The sequence below is a fragment of the Pseudoliparis swirei genome, chromosome 8 (assembly GCF_029220125.1).
Source record: "Pseudoliparis swirei isolate HS2019 ecotype Mariana Trench chromosome 8, NWPU_hadal_v1, whole genome shotgun sequence".
Classification (NCBI taxonomy): Eukaryota; Metazoa; Chordata; class Actinopteri; order Perciformes; family Liparidae; genus Pseudoliparis; species Pseudoliparis swirei.
Window position 1 is genome coordinate 4,469,730 of NC_079395.1, and position 18,304 is coordinate 4,488,033.

Consider the following 18,304-nt stretch of genomic DNA (forward strand, 5'->3'; position numbering starts at 1 on the left):
TAACACAAATAAGATACTTTTATTCCCAGTAATTTAAAATAGTCATGACCAATATAAACTACATCCATTCTGCATCCCTAATATAAAACACTAGTGGCTTTCAGCAGAAGTACTTGTTTTACATTCCTTACCTCTGAAAACCTTTCTGTAAGTTAACACAAAGACGGCGACTACCCTAACATTAAAAACCTTTTGGGGATATGTGTAATAAATCAAGCAATACATCAATGCTTTAAAGACAAAACATAATAAATCTTAAGGGCAAATGAGGAAAAGGATTTAAATTCTAATCATAACGTTTCTAGCTTCAGTAAAATCTAGACTCCACATCTTGTAACGCACACAAACTGCCACTAGGTGGCGCTGTGCCCCCACTCCTGAGTCTGGTATGCACTCTGAACACTGTTTATAATGTCATGAAGGGTTACTAAAAACTAACATAATTGAGCATAGAGCAGTAAGACATACAGTTGAATTAAATATAAATTACTGAAACAACAAAACACATTTTCTAAATCAAAATACAAAAAGTATAAATTAAATAAAAATATTTTTTTCAGTTTAGAAGTAAAAGAAACCAGAAGCTCTTGTGCCCAATGAAACTGATTTTTACTTCATTGGTCATGTTGCATTAATCACATTATGGGGGAGATAAATATGGTCACGCAGTTGCATTGTGGGAACTTACCTGCACAAACAGATGGACCCCTCAAGGTAACATTTTAGAGTTAATTGGTTTAGAGTATTGGTTTGACTTATTAATTTAGTGGTTATGGTTCAGGTAAGGAAGAGTCACCAAAGCATTGATATCGTTAATGTGATGTCCTCCTAAGTGACAAAGACAAGTGTGAGTGTGTGTCATCCTGTATTGAGGTGTTTGTGAGGACCACAGGTTTTAGACCCATAAGTGAGGACACTGTTGGAAAGTGAGGACATTTTGGCCTGTCATCACTTCAAAAAAGGTGAGTGGTGGCACCTTACAAGTTTAATAATCTAATTCTATCCACACCGGGCGAGCAAACACAACCCTTGACCGTTTATTCACATTTACCACAATAAATCGGGAGGTTCAATAATTTGGTTCAAAATTTGTAGCTGTTTTGTTCCCAAAAAAATAAGATGGTGTTAAATTAGCCGATTGAATTTCTGCAGCCATTTTGTTAAAACCGATTGTAGATTTTTTCTCCATGAGGGAAGTATCATAGCTTCCGATATCAGATACTTTTTATTTCGGTCTTTATAATATGCTTAATTAGCGCAAAACCCACATTTATACGTTCATCTTAAACTGTGCTATCTCTTTGTCAGTTAATACGTGGTTTGTGGAACTTTACTCAAACACAGTGCTTTGCTTTGTTCAACCTTCATAACATGTCCTAAATGTTACTTAATGTTTTCAGCATCATGGTTATGAATAGAAGGTGGCCAGACGAGCTTGCATTATCTTCTAGAGTTAGCAGCTATGAGGCAACTTAAGATAAAATTACACACGAACAAATCTACTCAAGCTTTTTGCCTGAATTTGAGTCTTTTTTCTGAATATTTTGAGCTCATTTGCATTATGAAGAAATGCTTTACTTGTCTCTCTCATCAGCTCATAACATAAATGAAGGGTAAAATAAGCAACTTTCTTCTCAATCTAGCGTCACATTATTTGTACCTTTTACACGCACTCGCAAAAACAAACAAACATGAACTTCACTTCACAATTGGCCTTTTAACAAACAGTTTTTCACACACTGACGTTGAAGTGACCCAATTCTGGCGGTTTTCTGAGCCAAGTTCCCAGCCCTCCTTCCTGCAGAGCGCTGGTGAACTGCAGCATCGCCCGTTGGTAGCGTCCAGCAGCCGTCTTGGAACCAGAATATGTCCCGGGTGTTGCTCCTGCGCCGTTCAACTGAGAAAGTAAGACAAAAACATGATTCACTGTCATCACAAAATAACCCAAATAGACAAATAAAAATGACATTTGTGGTTAATTTTCAGAGTTACGATTGCAACCTCTGTTCCTTACGATTGGAAATGTTAATCAATGACAGTCCAGTGAGTGGCACACGTGGCCGTGGCTAAAAATAGCACTGCTCATGTGTCGTCCTCCTCAGCCTCCTCAAAATGACACTTGTACCATGAAAATGGATATTTTACACGGTCGACATTTTGACTTGGCAATGCGGGAAAAGCAAAAGGTGCAACTAATTACATTCGGTGTCTGTTAACCCTCACCGGTGATTCGGCTGCAGTGACCTGGAGCTGACGCATCTAAATGGTCAATAATGTTATTAGTCACACCTGAGTTTGACAAATGGGAGTATCAGAAAGGAGACAGGTCTGTTCAACCTTTTAAGTTCACCTCCTCACCTGTGTCTACATTGTTTTATCACTTTATTCCATCATTACTGTGTTTTGTTTTATTGCTTCTTGTTACTTCACTTGGATGTCTACATTGTTTTATCACTTTATTCCATCATTACTCTGTGTTGTTTTATTGCTTCTTGTTACTTCACTTGGATGTCTAGAAGGATGTTTTCACACGAGTCTGTGTTCACGACGAGGTTTCAGAGTCTCTGACCCACCTGCCGCTGCAGCCGTTGCCATCGGGCGAACACGGAGCGCCTGCAGAGCCGCGACGGCGTTCCCGAGTCCCTCCTCCTCCCCGTGGAGGTGCTGATCTCCTCCAGGCCTCCGTCACCCCGGCTCCAGTTGCCGCTGACGCTCGGCTTTTTGCCCGCCGGCCGAATCTCGCTGCTACTCAGACCTGAGAGAAAAAATGTCCATGAAATTTGCTCCAAACATTCCCCTGAGAATTAATTCTGGTGATCTGTTTTGGTTTTTGACCAAATATAGCTAATGGCATTCCCAACCTCAGCTGTACTTTGTATTGGTGGTAATGTTAGCATGCTAACATGATACACATGCACGCAGTGTCTTAAGTAAAGCTTTGTTTACCCATACAGTGTAATTAAAAAAAACATTTTTATTAATATTAAAGAAAAAGAAGCGTAGGCATGTATTTAAAGTCTCCAAACACCATGGTATCATGTATTATCTATATTATTAAGGATGAGTTAACATATAAACAACATGTTAGTGTTGACGCTGTATGTACTGTCTGGTAGTATAACAATATAATGTACAACAAATATTCATATTTGTCTCATATCTCAATAGTCAGATTAATATTGTGGATTAAATAGAATAATATTAATCTTTTAAAATGCAGCAATGTACACGTTTAAAGTTGCATAAAATGTAAAACTATGATTTAATACATTTAATAATCACACTTATTTATATGATACAACTTGATTTTTTGAGGGTTTTCAGTTGTTGTACATTTAGTTTATTGTGGTTTGATTTTCTGCTATCACTGTTTATTCTTCTTCATATCGTATACTTCCAGTGTGTGAATTATTTGGACCTACAGCCGAGCAGCAGCTGCTGTCGTCGGTACGGGAAGGGCAGGCGCTTGACGGGCGCGAGGCGGCGTGCCAAGGCCCGGCCCAGGTGACCCGTGTGGCTGAGCGTGCCCACCGTCAGGCTGTGCAGGTAAACGGGCTCCACCAGGTGAGACAGGAGAGCCCCCTGGAGGCCCACAACGCTCCACCTGTCGAGACAAACAACACAACAGAATACTTAGTAGCACTTAAATGACACCTACTAATAGCAAGTTGTTGTTTGGCTTTCTTGAAGAAATGATACTTTCTGGATTCTTGTTGTTATCTCATGGTTAAATGCACTTAAGTCGAACGTTCACATTTATTAAACAATTATTCCAGTTTATTCCAACTTCGTCTTTTATATTATATCATTATTTATTTCTGGGTATTGTGCCTTTGAGTACCTTTTTTAAAACGCCATGCAAAATAAATATATTATCATTGTTATTATAATAATATTGAGGTCTGGTAACTCTGTGAAGTCACTAAAATGAAGTCAGACGGCTCCAGAAACCCAAACAGTTGATGGTTAACAAACAACCAGTTCATCCAGATTATCTGTTGGCTTGTAAACCGCTTTATTTGAGTTTAAACTCTAAGTTATCTTGGCTACAAGGTTAGTAATATCAGAGCACACCTTCCAGGGCAGATTATAAACTCACTTTGCCAGCTTGTCGGTGCAGGACATGGTGACGAGAGCTTTTCCCGCCGACACGCCGCCCCGGTTCTGATTGGCTCTTCGCACTGTGATGGGCAGCGTCCCTTCTCCTCCATCCACCTTCACCCTGAGGTGACAGTGGAACCTCTTGCTGGGATCTGAGCCGAGAAGAAACGGAAGAAAGAAGGTGACTAATACTGTTTTTTTCTAGGGACAGCAACGTTGGTCTGTCCATCCGTCCGACACTTTGATCCAGACTGAAATATGTCAATAATTAACAGATTATCAGGAGATTCATGAAAGCACCACCATAAATTTCCCTTTTGCTGTTGTTGAGTGAAAAACCAGCACAACTATTACACATATTGGAATTAAATTTGGTAAAGTCTTTTATGGCCTCCCCACGATTAATCGTAATACATTTGGTGACCATCCAACTCTTCGCCGTCACGCCACCAGCAGGTCAAAATGTCATTGTGTCATTTTTTTATTCATGTAAAACATTTTTTTGTTTTATTTAGTCCCTTTCCCTCTCCTCAATAACAATGCCCATATGAAGTTAAGAAACTACCTTGACAAAGATCGGACGGAAATAAAAGTGCCGACTTATGTTCCCGATTCCTTTATTACCCAGAATGCCCAGCATGGCTGGTGAACTTGTCTTCTTCTTATTCACCACAAAAACTGTCTTGCTGCTGCATTGTATTCCAGTTTATTTCTGATGAGTCCCTTCTCATTCTTAGATTAATTCATTTTTTGATTCCTGTGGCAGCTAGAGGGGCGGGGTCTCTAATTGGCCAGAGCAGCTGGCTGATTACCAACCAGCCAGCAGCCAAGGCCAATTAGAGTCCCCGCCCCTCTAGCTGCCACAATTCCCATGCAGCTGCTGACGATATCTGGACGTAGATGACATTTTATTCAGTCATTCTAAGACTAAGCTGCTTAATAAAGCCAGAAGTATCCGGCATTCATTTCTTCACGTGTTGACAGCAAAAGTACGAACTGTTAAAAACACCAAATCGCGAAGCTGCAAAGGGTTTAGAAGCAGAAATGTTAGTCGGCGTCATCTCGTCGTCACTCTCGTCTAAACGTGTTGGTCTCACATGTGGCGGTGGTCTCGTAGGGGCAGTTGAGTCGAGCGTCTCCACACGGCGACGAGCTGACGTACATGTGGAAGAGGACGGCGTCACGCAGTCGGAAGCCGCCGCCGCCGCCAGCGCCTTCATTTGGTTCAAAGATGGATTGTTCCTCACACTCTGCTGGCTCACTTCAGAGGGGAAAGACAAGCGAGAGGTGCAACGTGAGACAGAGAAGAAAGAAACAAGACCAACAAAAGACTGACTTCAGACTGACTCAAGACTGACATAAGACTGACTTCAATGTAGATGAACCAGTTTCGATCCCCATGGTGAAACCGCATCATTTCAACTGTCAATTATCACTTGTGAGTTTGTAATTATTGACACGCTTTTCAGTCATTCCTTGCACATGAAGTTCGCTGTGGTTATTTTAAGATATTGGGGCACTAACAACAACCCTTGTTTTGTGCAGTTAGTTTGATTTTCAACGCCCAATACGATTTAAGTTAGTGTCATCTGACTTTTACACTGTTAAATTATGATGAGTTGAAACACCTGACGACCACCTTGTGCCTCATCATGCGTGGATGCAAACCCTCGACATGCCTTAATGTTGTTCAATCTTGCCTGTCAGTTGTGCTGCCTTGATGTTGTTGCTGATGTTGTTATCGTACTTCTTGTAATTGTGTTTTTATACCAACACATATGTTGTTATCCTGTTTCCTGCATAGGGGATTCAGACGTAAATGAGCTCATAGCTAACGGTGGTCCAGCTAAGAAACTGTGCACTGTCCCCGTCAAATAAAGTAAGCGTTGACCCGACAGAGCATTACCACTTTAAACCAGCAAAATACAGATATAGCTTGCGTGAAACAACATGTACGTCTGGATGTTTTTCTTATTGTCGTGAAATCCCATGTGCACCAGAGCCAAAGGGGTTAAGTATTGTTTGTATATCAAAGCTGGATATCTCTTCTTCCTCTGAGCCAAAGAGCTTCATTAGAACACACATCAGTGAGCCCCCCTGTGCACTGGGTGACATGTTGCTTCTTCACCATGAACACATGTGTTTGGATCATAGAGCTAGAAATTTGGGATTTGTGGGCAATAAGAGAAAAACAGAATTACGCCCGACTTGAAGCTCTTAAAAACAACGACATTGAAGTCAAATTCCCAACCAAGACCACACACTATAAAAAAACAACTTGTTTTGAGTTTTGCATACCAGAGCAGCAGCTCCAGCTGGGCATACAGGAATCGAACCAGCGCCCTCCGGCTGAGGACTTCGGCATGGCAGTCGCTGAGCGTAGCGCCGTGGTCGCCAGCGTTGTCCGAGTCCAGACACTTGGTCCCCGTGGCCAGTGACACAACCTGCGCTGACCTCAGGTCAAAGCCTGGATAAGGAAAACGAAAAGGGGCGTGGGTTAAAAAAGAATGTTGTTGAGCTAAATTATTTGACTCTCGATGAGACGATCAGCGTGAGTCAATCGAGACGCCTCACTTGACTCCCAGAGCCTCGAAGTCCTGAGACGAGCCAATGAAAAGTATCTGATCAATCACTCCAACGCCTCGCCAAAGAATCTCTTTTATTGGAATTGCCGTGGAGCGTTTTTCATGCAAGAGGCCAGCGGAAGCTTCCGCACTGTTTGGCTGATTTCGGACAAGTGTTTTTTTTGAGTGACAGGAAAGAAGATCTGTTGCTGCGTTTGTGCAGACAGTTGTGTACGATCCTTTTCTTTGAATTTGAGTTGAAAAAGTCAGAAGATTGGATATTTTTTAAAATTGTTTCGGCATTAGTGTCGATACAATTCTTAAGTATTTTCACACGACCCAATATTTGTGGCGTTTCACAACAGTCAGATCATAGATCACAGAGTTAGTTGTTCAATCTTGCCTTATTGGCATATTCTGACTTCAACGCATTCAAAGACATGAAAAGAAGCAGAGGAAGAAAGTGTGGCGGCTAAAGGAAAAGATGGAAACATGAATTGACGGTTAAGCAAAGTGAGTTTCAGCCAAATATGTTTATCGGCATAACGCAAGCTCGCCAGTGTGCCATGGGCAGTGTGCCAGTGTTTCATGCCATCCGCTGATTGGTTGATTCGTGAAAGTGGGCGGTAACACGATCACGAAGTTGGATAAAAAATTATTTGTGTCTGATTTTAACGCATATTTTCAATAATAGTGTCTATGTATCTCTCTCTCTCTCTACCACTCACCTCTGGTCATTACGACCGCTGCCAGGACTTTGTGATGGCCGTGCGAGGAGGTAGAGGAGCAGCCGTCTGTCAGCTCGGAGTATTTCTCTCCAACCAGGTGGAAGATCGACTCTGCGAAGAACTGCAGAAGAAGAAATGTTGTTCACAGTGTTTCAAGTGTGGAGGGTGAACATCAATGGACCCAAAAGTCACTGAATCGATGACCTGTCTGTGTGTAAACATTGGATTGAGTAATGACTTCCAGATGTGTAATGAAAAAGTATCCCAATGGGAATATATGGGAATATGGATTAAACCCAACATTTAATTTGTTGCATTACCTTGTTTTTATAGAATTGAAACTCTTAATTCCATTAACTATTCTTAATATTTTACCTTAAATGTCTCAGCCAATCTTGTAAGAGCAGTAGTTTATTTGATTTCATTTCTTTGGGAGTGTTTTTCCGGATGACGGTGGCACAAGGTTGTGTGTAATGAGTGTGTTAAACAATTATCTGTCGGATTACTATGCTCTTCACACCGCCTTCCCTCTCCACCACCATCTCCTCGGTCTGCTGCCGCTCCGCCTTCATCCCTAATGTGCTGTAATAGCGTTCATTAAGGCGTCACGCCGCCCAACAGGCACTTCGTATTGAAGTGGTTTTGCTGTGTCAGCTGAAATAAGTGGCAAAATCACCTTTTTGTTCATATTGAGAGCATCAAAATGTTTATTTTCCCCACCCAAAATGTTGTGTCTTGCAGTTTCCTGTCTCTCATCGGATCCCTTCAGGGTCGAATAAAGTATCCACACGTCTGGATATATTTCTTTGCATATTTGGGTAACGCCGTGGTTCTATATTACCCGCGCTCAGCGGCCCGCGACAGCAAAAAACATCGGGAGCAATTCTCCGAGGCTCAGCGACGTAATGAAGTTGTTTGGATGACACAGACGATGCGTACAGGCGGCCATCCAGCTCTCAGGCCTCAGGACATGACGGCCGCGCTGATGAGCGGGGGCGCACTCCATTTGGGAGCACGCGGCGCACTTCAGACACATTTATCCAGACCATTTAGAGGACTGGCTCAAGAACCCGAGAGAAAAAGGGAGAATTCCAATTGATGGGAATTCTATCTTTTACAAATGAAGGGCATTTCCTGATGTACCAAGTATGTCTCTTCTCTCCATACTTATTGCTAACCGGACATTTGTCATCAAATACTTCTGCAGAACAGTTTTATTATCATGTCTATTTTATGTCAGTTTGAATGGAAAGAAGTCTGTTCAGCCACTGCGGAGATATCAGCGTCCAAACGACATTGGTTTCATGGAATATAACATCAGCAGGCTAAAAGCTGTTGGTGGGTGATTTTAAAATATTCACCCAGTGAAACACACATTGAGCATCTGACTGGGGTGAAGAAACATTTCTGACCTAGTTTTTAAAGGACTCTTCAATGTGTCATGTTTCAACCCAGCATCGTGGCAGGTTGAGAAATAGTCAAAAATACAATCTTTTAGTTTTTTTGTACTTCCTGAAATTTTCCCACTGTGGGACGAATAAAGGATTATCTTATCTTATCTTATCTTATATGGACACGAATTGTCCGTTGTAAGTATTTTTTTCTCGCTTAATATACAAACATTTTTATCGTCAACTTAAAATGTTGGTTTAATTTGTGCCACAAGGGGGCGATAAGACATCTTTTGTTACAGCTACACTTCCTATCGTGAAACTATATATATATATATAGTCAAACCGAATGCAGCTTTCAATCAAAAACACATCTTAAAATGTAAATGCTGTGCCCAAAGAAGACTGAGCTACTTACCTGAGGTAGCTGATGTTGGAGACCCGTGACTTTCCTCTCCGGTCCCAGACTCACGTTATAAATAGACCGCAGGGCGGCCTCGGCTGCCTGGGCCTTGGCCGATCTTTTACTGTGACCACAACCTTCATACACCCTCCCCTCCAACCGGAGTACCATGACGAAACTCCTCACGGTCCTGCCGTGAACCCTCTCCGTCCGGCACATGTACCTGAGTCCCGGTCGCAGCTCGTTGAGCAGCGCCACCGGGCTGAGTTGCTCCAAAAGGCTTTTTGGACGACTCGAGGAGAAGTCCAGCGTGAGTCGTACGAGTCGTCTGTGGTTGTAAACGCTGGAAAACAACTCTTTTTTCGCTGTGTTGCGGTGCAGAAGATCACAGCTTTCACGCAACTCAAATTCTCGGAGGAAAGGGTGGGGGATGTCCGCAGTGAAATCGGCAGTGCTGGTGAGGCTCCCCATCGTGGCGTGAGCCTGGGAGGCGTTGGGGAACTGGATGAACGACCGGAGGGCCAGTTCCGCAGACCTCATCTTGGCCTGTTTTTTCGTTGGTCCTCGGCCCTCGAAGTGGAAGCCGTTCACCTCGACGCCTACGGAGAACACCGGAGCATGCAGCGGGCCCGATTTTGACGGGATCTCGTAGCGCAGACCGGGTCGCAGCTCGTTCAGCTGCACCAGCGCGTTCTTCTGAGCAACAGCCCAGGCTGTTCTTTTACAGGTCGGGTAGCTTTGGAGGAGCAGTCGGTCTTTTCCATCCGCCAGCGGCTGCTTCCTCTTCAGAGCTCTCGATCCGTGTTTGAGGAAAGTCGTGCAAAACGCTGATGGATGGTACTTTCGGAGCAGGTCACGGTCCACCGGGATTTCATCATCCTGGTTCTCTTTCACCTCCAAACTGCTTGTACCTGTCAGAATCAACAACATTTGAACCCTGTGAGGCCATGGTACATGGTAGCTGTTTACGAAGGAAAAATATTTACTTGAATTGTCTGCATTCTCAGCTGATGATGCTCCGGTCTCCCAGTGTTTTATGGGACTGATGAGAGTTGATAACACGTTGTCTCGTTCTGAAAAACAGCAAAATAAACATATGAAATATGAAGGTGCATTTTCTCCACAATATGACGCAGTAAGATGCAGTATTTCACTTCTGTTTCAGATATATAATTTTGTTGTTGTTGTGTTTTTCGGGAAATTATCTCAATTACAGACACAGAATATACACCACATACAGACATAAACAAAGAGAAATATGCCCTGCAATGGGAAATTATATACATACACTACCGTTCAAAAGTTTGGGGTCATCCAGACAATTTCGTGTCTTCCATGAAAACTCACACTTTTATTTATCAAATGAATTGAACATTTCATAGAACATATAGTCAAGACATTGACAAGGTTAGAAATAATGATTAATATTTGAAGTATTAATTTTGTTCTACAAACTTCAAGCTCAAAGGAAGGCCAGTTATAGCTTATATCACCAGCATAACTGTTTTCAGCTGTGCTAGCATAATTGCACGGGTTTTCTAATCAGACATTAGTCTTCTAAGGCGATTAGCAAACACAATGTACCATTAGAACACTGGAGTGATCGTTGATGGAAATGAGCCTCTATACACCTCTGGAGATATTTCATTAGAAACCAGACACTTCCACCTTGAATATTAATTTACCACATGAACAATGTATTGAGTGTATTTTTGATTAATGTTATCTTTATTGAAAAAACAGTGCTTTTCTTTGAAAAATAAAGACATTTCTAAGTGACCCCAAACTTTTGAACGGTAGTGTGTATATATATATATATATATATATATATATATATATATATATAAATATATATTTCTACTTCATATATTAAGCCATTCGAAGACTTTTTGTAATTTTAAAGTACTGGTATACCCGTCGCAATTGATTCCAGACACATTCTGTAGCATATTGGGATACATTATTCATTTTATTTGACCTTTAAACTCAAATGAAACATTTAAATTAAATAATACAAAATATTGCAACTAACATAAAGCTGTATGAATCAAATTCTGATGAATTTCACTGAAACTGTAAAATGGTGAAATTGATTTTGAAAAAACCCATTAATAAACAAGTCTTACTTCTGAAACAGTCACTTTAAGATGCATGCTCTTCTGATGGGTGATTTTATTGCCCGTTTTGCCTATTTTTTTTATTTTTAATACCCGGTAACTGGTGATACTGGAGGGCACTGCGATGCAAACTTAAAGTCATTACAATAATGAAGAGTGCACACTAAACTATTCTGCATTAACCTTGCACCTTGCAGTTATATTAGGCGTGTGATGCCATTAAGTGGTGGGTGGGTTGATATGAGCAAGAGCTGTGAGACGGGAAGTAAATGTAATGATGTGAGTCAGGAACTTCTGAAGGCAGCAGCAGGTTGGAGGTTGGAGGTGTTTTTAATGACCTGCACCATCATAGCTAATGGGGCCATTTATTTTGGGGTTGAAAAAGATAATAACCATGTTTTTCTTTGCATTACACCGGCTGAGCCATTTAAACTTTCCCACACTCACTTTCCTCTTTCCCCCTTGCTCGTAAAAAAACTCTCTCCCATTCGAGGAGCATTTCATGGACTCACACCCATTTGAGAACTGCGGTATTAGACATTACACTTGATTTAAGAAGAGGGTTTGCAACATGCCAAAAAGTCTTCTTTATCTACCTGTAATCTTTTCAACAAGCACACAAAAAGGGGGTCGTGCAGCAATTTAGATGTGAAAATGCAGCTGCTGTTGTGATAGACAGGTGATATGAAAGTTTGAATTAATAAAAAAAAATGCACTTCATATTAGTCAGTTTGTCTTTTGAATCACTACAAAAGAATACTAAACCTTTTTGTTTCCGATGTTATGTCATACCAGAACACTTCAAGTTGTGATTTTGGGACGAATAATGAAATTATTAATTAATTTACTGCTTTGGGACTTCCTAGAGCCTTAACATACTTAACAAGAGTTTAAGGGCAAATATCTATGGGCCAATCAAAAGCCGTGCATGGTACGTCTCTGCTCAACGTGACTCACGTTTGGTATCAGGTCCTACGCCGTGAAAGTACCCCCTCAGTGTCGGCGAGATCCTCAACTGATTGCCATAGTTTGCTGAGCTTTATATTTTACAGCGTTTGTGTTTATCAAACGTTAGATGCAAAGTTTCTCCATCCAGCCGCTGCTAATGAACCTTTTTTAATAGAATAATGAAATTAGGCATGGCAGGGGGAAAGCGAGAAGCACCCGCTCCCTGTCCGGCGTGTGTGTGTGTGTGTGTGTGTGTGGTTTGACAGCTGTAGATAATCTCATTTACTAAGCGTAATTAATGGAAAGCAGTTCCATTTACTTGTAATGTGGACTGTCTTTCCTCAAGGGCAAAGAAATAAGGAAACTTCTTGAAATAATTTCTCTATCGACGGCTTCCCTATCAGTACCTTTACTTTCCTGATGTTTATATGAGAAGACTTCTCCATCAAACTTGATTTGTATTTAGTTAACTCCACTTAACCCTTGTGTTGCCTTCGGGTCAATTTGACCCGATTCAATGTTTCACCCTCCTGTCGCCTTCGGGTCAATATGACCCGATTCAATGTTTAACCCTCCTGTTACCTTTATATTTACTAACATATTTTACCCTTGAGGTCAATATGACCCCAGCTATTAAAATCTCCAGAAAATTATTAGAATTAATATTGTTTTCCAAGTTTAAGTGTGAGGTACTTTATGTTTGTTTGTTGACTCCCGAAAGAACACCGACATTAAACATTGAATCGGGTCAAATTGACCCGAAGGCGACAGGAGGGTTAAATATTGAATCGGGTCAAAATGACCCGAAGGCAACACAAGGGTTAAAGGTATATTTGCAAATTATTAATTTACAGGTTTTGTTTTCGGAAACAAACATTTACAATGGCAAGATTTGGATGACTTACCCTTCCCAAAAGATACAATAAATCCTAAATAATGCACTTAATAAGAACATAAATATGCGTTTTGAAGTGCCTTACAAGGTTTATAAATCTTTTACTTTTTAAAGTTTTTTTCTTTACCACCAAGATTAAAAGAATGGGATCTTCCCGAGTAGGTCCAAACCCTACTCACTTTTAATCCTACTCACAATTTTCAAATGTGAAAGCTTTCATTCTTACTTTTTAAGTTTGCGTTGACTTTGGCTGTCTATGTGGACAAAAGTGGTATTACCACATATCATTAGCTGTGATGGCCGAGTGGTTAAGGCGTTGGATTTGAAATCCAATGGGGTCTCCCCGCTCAGGTTCAAACCCTACTCACACCGTATTAGGGAACGGTGGGAATTTCATGTCCTTAATACAGACGCATTATCAAAAACCTTATTGGACATGATATTCAATGTGTAATTGAATTCTAATATCATATTTGAAAGCTTTCATTAATACTTTTTAAGTTTGAGTTGACTTGGGCCATCCCTGTGGACAACAGTGGAATAGCCACAGTTCAAGAGCTGTGATGGCCGAGAGGTTAAGGCGTTGGCTTTGAAATCCAATGGGGTCTCCCCACGCAGGTTCAAACCCTGCTCACAGCGTATAAGGGAACGGTTGGAATTTCATGTTCTTTATACCGACGCATTATCAGAAACAATATTGGACATGATATTCAATGTGTAATTGAATTCTAATCTCAAATTTCCAAGATTTCATTAATACTTTTTAAGTTTGAGTTTACTTTGGATGTCCCTGTGGACAACAGTGAAATTGCCACAGTTCAAGAGCTGTGATGGCCGAGTGGTTAAGGCGTTGGACTTGAAATCCAATGGGGTCTCCCCGCGTAGGTTCAAACCCTTCTCACAGCGTATACGGGAGTTGTTGAATTTCTTCAATTTGTACATACGCAATATCAGAAACAATTTTGGACAAATTTTGGTTTTTTGGGGGTTAACTTTTTAAATGGGGGTTTTTTTTTTTCCCTTTTAACCCTTGGGAAACAAATTTGTTTTCCCAATTTTTTTTTTAAAGTTTAATTTTTTTTTAATTTTTCCCCGGGAAACCCTAATCTTAAAGGGGTTTTTTGGTTTTTAAAAAAATTTGCCCGGGAAAATTTTAAGGGTTTGGATTTGAATTTTTTTTAAACTCCAAAAATTTTAAATTTTTCTTTGGGAAAAACAAACAATTTTTAAAAATTGAGGGTTTAAGCTTTTTTCAAACTTTGGTTAAAGGGGCCCCCAAAGGTTGGATTTTTTTTCCTTTTTGGGGGGAAAAAATTGGGGTTTTAAATTTTTTTTCAAAAATTAAAACTTTAAACTAAAAATTTTAAATTTTTGTTTTTAAACCCTTTAAAATTTTAAATTTTAAGGGTTTTGGGGATTTTTTAAAATCAAAATTTTTTTCCCGGTTCCCGTGGAAAAGGGTTGTTAAACCCAAATTTCCCGGGGGGAAAAACGAAAACCAATGGGGTTTAATTTCCCCCTTTTTTATCCCTATAAAAATTTTAATTTTTTTTTAAATTTTAAAATGCTTTTGGGCTTTAAAAGTTTTGACTTGGGGGGTTTGGAAAAGTTTTTTTGATTAAAAGGGGTTGGGTTTAAACCCGGGGAAAAAAATTTGGTTTTCCCATTAAAACCGAAACCGAAATTTAAAAGTTTTAAATTTGTTTAAAAATTTTAAGTAAAGGTTTTTAAATTTTAATTTTTTGTTTTAAAAAATTTTTTAATGTTTTTGGAAAAAAACTACCTTTAAGGGGTTTTTTTAAAATTTTTGGTTAATTTTGGGGAAAAAGGGGAAACCCTTAAACCCCCCAAAGGGAAAATTGGATTTTTAATTTAAACTTTAATTTAAATTTAAGTTTTAAAAAATTTTTAATTTTTTTTCTTTCCAAAAAGGGGTTTGAAATTTGGGTTTTTAAAAAGGGGGAAAAAAAATTTTTTGGGGGTTTCAAAAACCCCTTGGGGGATTTTTTAAAATTTAAAAAGGGGGGTTAATTTTATTTAAAAATTAAAAAATTTTAATTAAAATGGGGTTTTAAATTTTTTTTTTAGCCCTTTTAAAAATTTGGCTTTAATTTTGGTTTGACCCAAAATTTAAGCTTTTTTAAAGGGGTTTTTTGGGGTTCCCGGGGCCCCTAAATTAACCCCCAAATTTTTGGGATTTTAACTTTTAAATCCAATTTTTTAAAATTTTTTCAGGTTTATTTAAAATTTTTTTTAAAAATTTAAAAATTTTTAAAAAAGGGGGTTTTTAAATTTAAAATTTTAACATTTAAGGGGGTTTTAAATTTTGGTTTTTAGGGGAAAAAAGGGCCAGGAAAAAAAGGGTTTGGAATTTTTATTTTAAAAAAAAATTTTTAATGAATTTAATTTAAAATTAAAAATTTTAAAATTTCAAAAAATTTTTTGTTTTGTTTTGGGCGGGACCCGGGGAAAAAATTTTAAATTTCAAAGCTTAGGCCGATTTTAATTTTTTTTAAAATTTCCCCGGGAAAACCCGTCAAGCAAAGGATTTGTTAACTTTTTTAAAAAAACCCCCAAAAAAATTTTAAAATTTCGGTTGAAAAATTTTTTAAAAAAAATTTCAGAAAATTTTTTTGGGTTTTTTTGGATTCCCTGTGGAAAAGTTTTTAAAAATTGTGGGGTGGGGGTTGGAAAAAAGGGCCCCATTAAACCCTCCCAAGGGAAAAGGGGGTTTTGAACTTTTTTTTCAAGCAAACAAAATTGGAATGTTTAATTTAATTTTTTTAGAAAAAACCAAAAAATTTTTGTTTTTTTTTTTCCCTTAAAAATTCCAATTTAAAATTTGGGGGGTTAAGGGGGGAAAAAGGGGTTCCCAGGTTAAACCCCTTCCCGGTTAAGGGGGGGGTTTCTTTTTTCCGCAAATTCAAACTTTTACAGAAAATTTAATTTTTTTTTAAATTTTAAATTTCAAAAATTTTAATTTTTTATTTGGGATTTTGGGAAAAAAAGGGGAGGGATTTAAGGGGTTTGGGATTAAAAAATCTGGGGCCCCGGGTTCCCCCTCCACGGTTTTAAAGGGTTTTGGTTTTTTTTAAATAAAATTTCCAATTTTACGAAAATAGGTTTTTTTAAAAAAAATTTTTTAATTAAACTTTAAAAATTTTAATTTTTTTTTGGACCCCTTAAAAGGGTTTAAAATTTAAATTGGGGGGGGGGGTTTTGGGTTGGAAAAAAGGGGGCCCCCGGGCCCCCCCAAGGAAAAGGGTTTTTTAATTTTTTTTTAAAAAAAATTTAAAAAATTTAAAAAATTTTAATTTTTAATTTAATTTTTTTAAAAAAAATTTTTTTTTTTTTGGTTTTTTAGGGGGAAAATTTCCCCCTTTAAAATTGGTGGGATTTGGGGGGGCCAAGGGCCCCGGGTTAAACCCTTTCCCCGTTAAGGGGTTGTTAATTTTCATTTTTTAAAAAAAAAAATTTTAAAAAAAAGGGTTTTGAATCTATAATAATGTTTTAATCAAATTTAAAATTTTTAAAGTTTTTTTTGGGGATTTTTAAACAGGGTTTCTTTTAAAAAGGGGGGGAGGGGTTTTGGGTAATGCAAGGGTGACAACACAGTTAAAGCGTATGATTTGAATTAAATCAATTTACAGTTTTGGAAAAACTTTACACTATGGAATGAATTTATGACTTAAACCTTCAGATACAATTTTAAGATTTTAATTTAATGACTTACAAATCATTAATATGCTGTTTGAGTGTTAAGGTTTGAAACATGGCTTCTAGTTCAAACTGTATCGAGTTAACTGATTAAAAATGGATTCCAGAGGTCAAACCCTACATTATTTTAATCCATATCAGTACAAACTTTTTAAATTTATTTGCTTGATCTAATCTTAAACTGATTTAAGTTTGTGTTGACTTTGGATGTCCCTGTGGACAACAGTGAAATTGCCACAGTTCAAGAGCTGTGATGGCTAAGTTGTTAAGGCGATTGATTCGAAATCCAATGGGGTCTCCCCGCGTAGGTTCAAACCCTGCTCACAGCGTATAAGGGAGTTGTTGAATTTCTTCACTTTATACATACGCAATATCAGAAACAATTTTGGACATGAAATTTACTAGGTCTTTGAATACTATGAATAATGTTTTAAGTCTAAAGCTTTCAGTCAGACTTTTTAAGTTTGTGTTGACTTTGGATGTCCCTGTGGACAACAGTGGCATTACCACATTTCAAGAGCTGTGATGGCCGAGAGGTTAAGGCGTTGGACTTGAAATCAATGGGGTCTCCCGCAGGTTCAATCCCTGCTCACAGTGTATAAGGACGTGGGAATTTCATGTTCTTTATACCGACGCATTATCAGAAACAATATTGGACATGATATTCAATGTGTAATTGAATTCTAATCTCAAATTTCAAAGATTTCATTAATACTTTTTAAGTTTGAGTTTACTTTGGATGTCCCTGTGGACAACAGTGAAATTGCCACAGTTCAAGAGCTGTGATGGCCGAGAGGTTAAGGCGTTGGATTCGAAATCAAATGGGGTCTCCCCACGTAGGTTCAAACCCTGCTCACGGCGTATAAGGGAGTTGTTGAATTTCTTCACTTTATACATACGCAATATCAGAAACAATTTTGGACATGAAATTTACTAGGTCTTTGAATACTATGAATAATGTTTTAAGTCTAAAGCTTTCAGTCAGACTTTTTAAGTTTGTGTTGACTTTGGATGTCCCTGTGGACAACAGTGGCATTGACATTTCAAGAGCTGTGATGGCCGAGAGGTTAAGGCGTTGGATTTGAAATCAATGGGGTCTCCCAGCAGGTTCAAACCCTGCTCACAGCGTATAAGGAATTGTTGAATTTCATGTTCTTTATACCGACACATTATCAGAAACAATATTGGACATGATATTCAATGTGTAATTGAATTCTAATCTCAAATTTCAAAGATTTCATTAATACTTTTAAAGTTTGAGTTTACTTTGGATGTCCCTGTGGACAACAGTGCAATTGCCACAGCTCAAGAGCTGTGATGGCCGAGTGGTTAAGGCGTTGGACTTGAAATCCAATGGGGTCTCCCTGCGTAGGTTCAAACCCTACTCACAGCGTATTAGGGAGTTGTTGAATTTCTTCACTTTATACATACGCAATATCA

The 18,304-nt window shown here is 38.8% G+C and overlaps 1 protein-coding gene and 6 non-coding genes across 7 annotated transcripts; 6 read left to right on the top strand and 1 right to left on the bottom strand.

Annotated features, from left to right (window-relative positions):
* On the bottom strand, nt 1–10,117 carry LOC130198379 (double-stranded RNA-specific editase B2-like). The gene is made up of 8 exons (XM_056421531.1): nt 9,203–10,117; nt 7,394–7,514; nt 6,400–6,568; nt 5,199–5,362; nt 4,100–4,253; nt 3,423–3,604; nt 2,574–2,755; nt 1–1,897 (listed from the first exon to the last, which is right to left on the bottom strand). Exons 1-8 carry the CDS (start codon nt 10,115–10,117, stop codon nt 1,733–1,735), a joined length of 2,052 nt encoding a protein of 683 aa, XP_056277506.1. The 3' UTR covers nt 1–1,732.
* Nucleotides 10,118–13,437: 3,320 nt separating this feature from the next.
* trnas-uga (transfer RNA serine (anticodon UGA)) lies at nt 13,438–13,519 on the top strand. The gene has a single exon. It is a non-coding gene; the product is annotated as a tRNA-Ser (tRNA).
* A 185-nt stretch (nt 13,520–13,704) lies between these two features.
* Nucleotides 13,705–13,786, top strand: trnas-uga (transfer RNA serine (anticodon UGA)). Its single transcript has one exon. It is a non-coding gene; the product is annotated as a tRNA-Ser (tRNA).
* A 185-nt stretch (nt 13,787–13,971) lies between these two features.
* trnas-uga (transfer RNA serine (anticodon UGA)) lies at nt 13,972–14,053 on the top strand. Its single transcript has one exon. It is a non-coding gene; the product is annotated as a tRNA-Ser (tRNA).
* A 3,330-nt stretch (nt 14,054–17,383) lies between these two features.
* trnas-uga (transfer RNA serine (anticodon UGA)) lies at nt 17,384–17,461 on the top strand. The gene has a single exon. It is a non-coding gene; the product is annotated as a tRNA-Ser (tRNA).
* Nucleotides 17,462–17,643: 182 nt separating this feature from the next.
* Nucleotides 17,644–17,725, top strand: trnas-cga (transfer RNA serine (anticodon CGA)). Its single transcript has one exon. It is a non-coding gene; the product is annotated as a tRNA-Ser (tRNA).
* Nucleotides 17,726–18,175: 450 nt separating this feature from the next.
* trnas-uga (transfer RNA serine (anticodon UGA)) lies at nt 18,176–18,257 on the top strand. Its single transcript has one exon. It is a non-coding gene; the product is annotated as a tRNA-Ser (tRNA).
* Nucleotides 18,258–18,304: the final 47 nt, after the last annotated feature.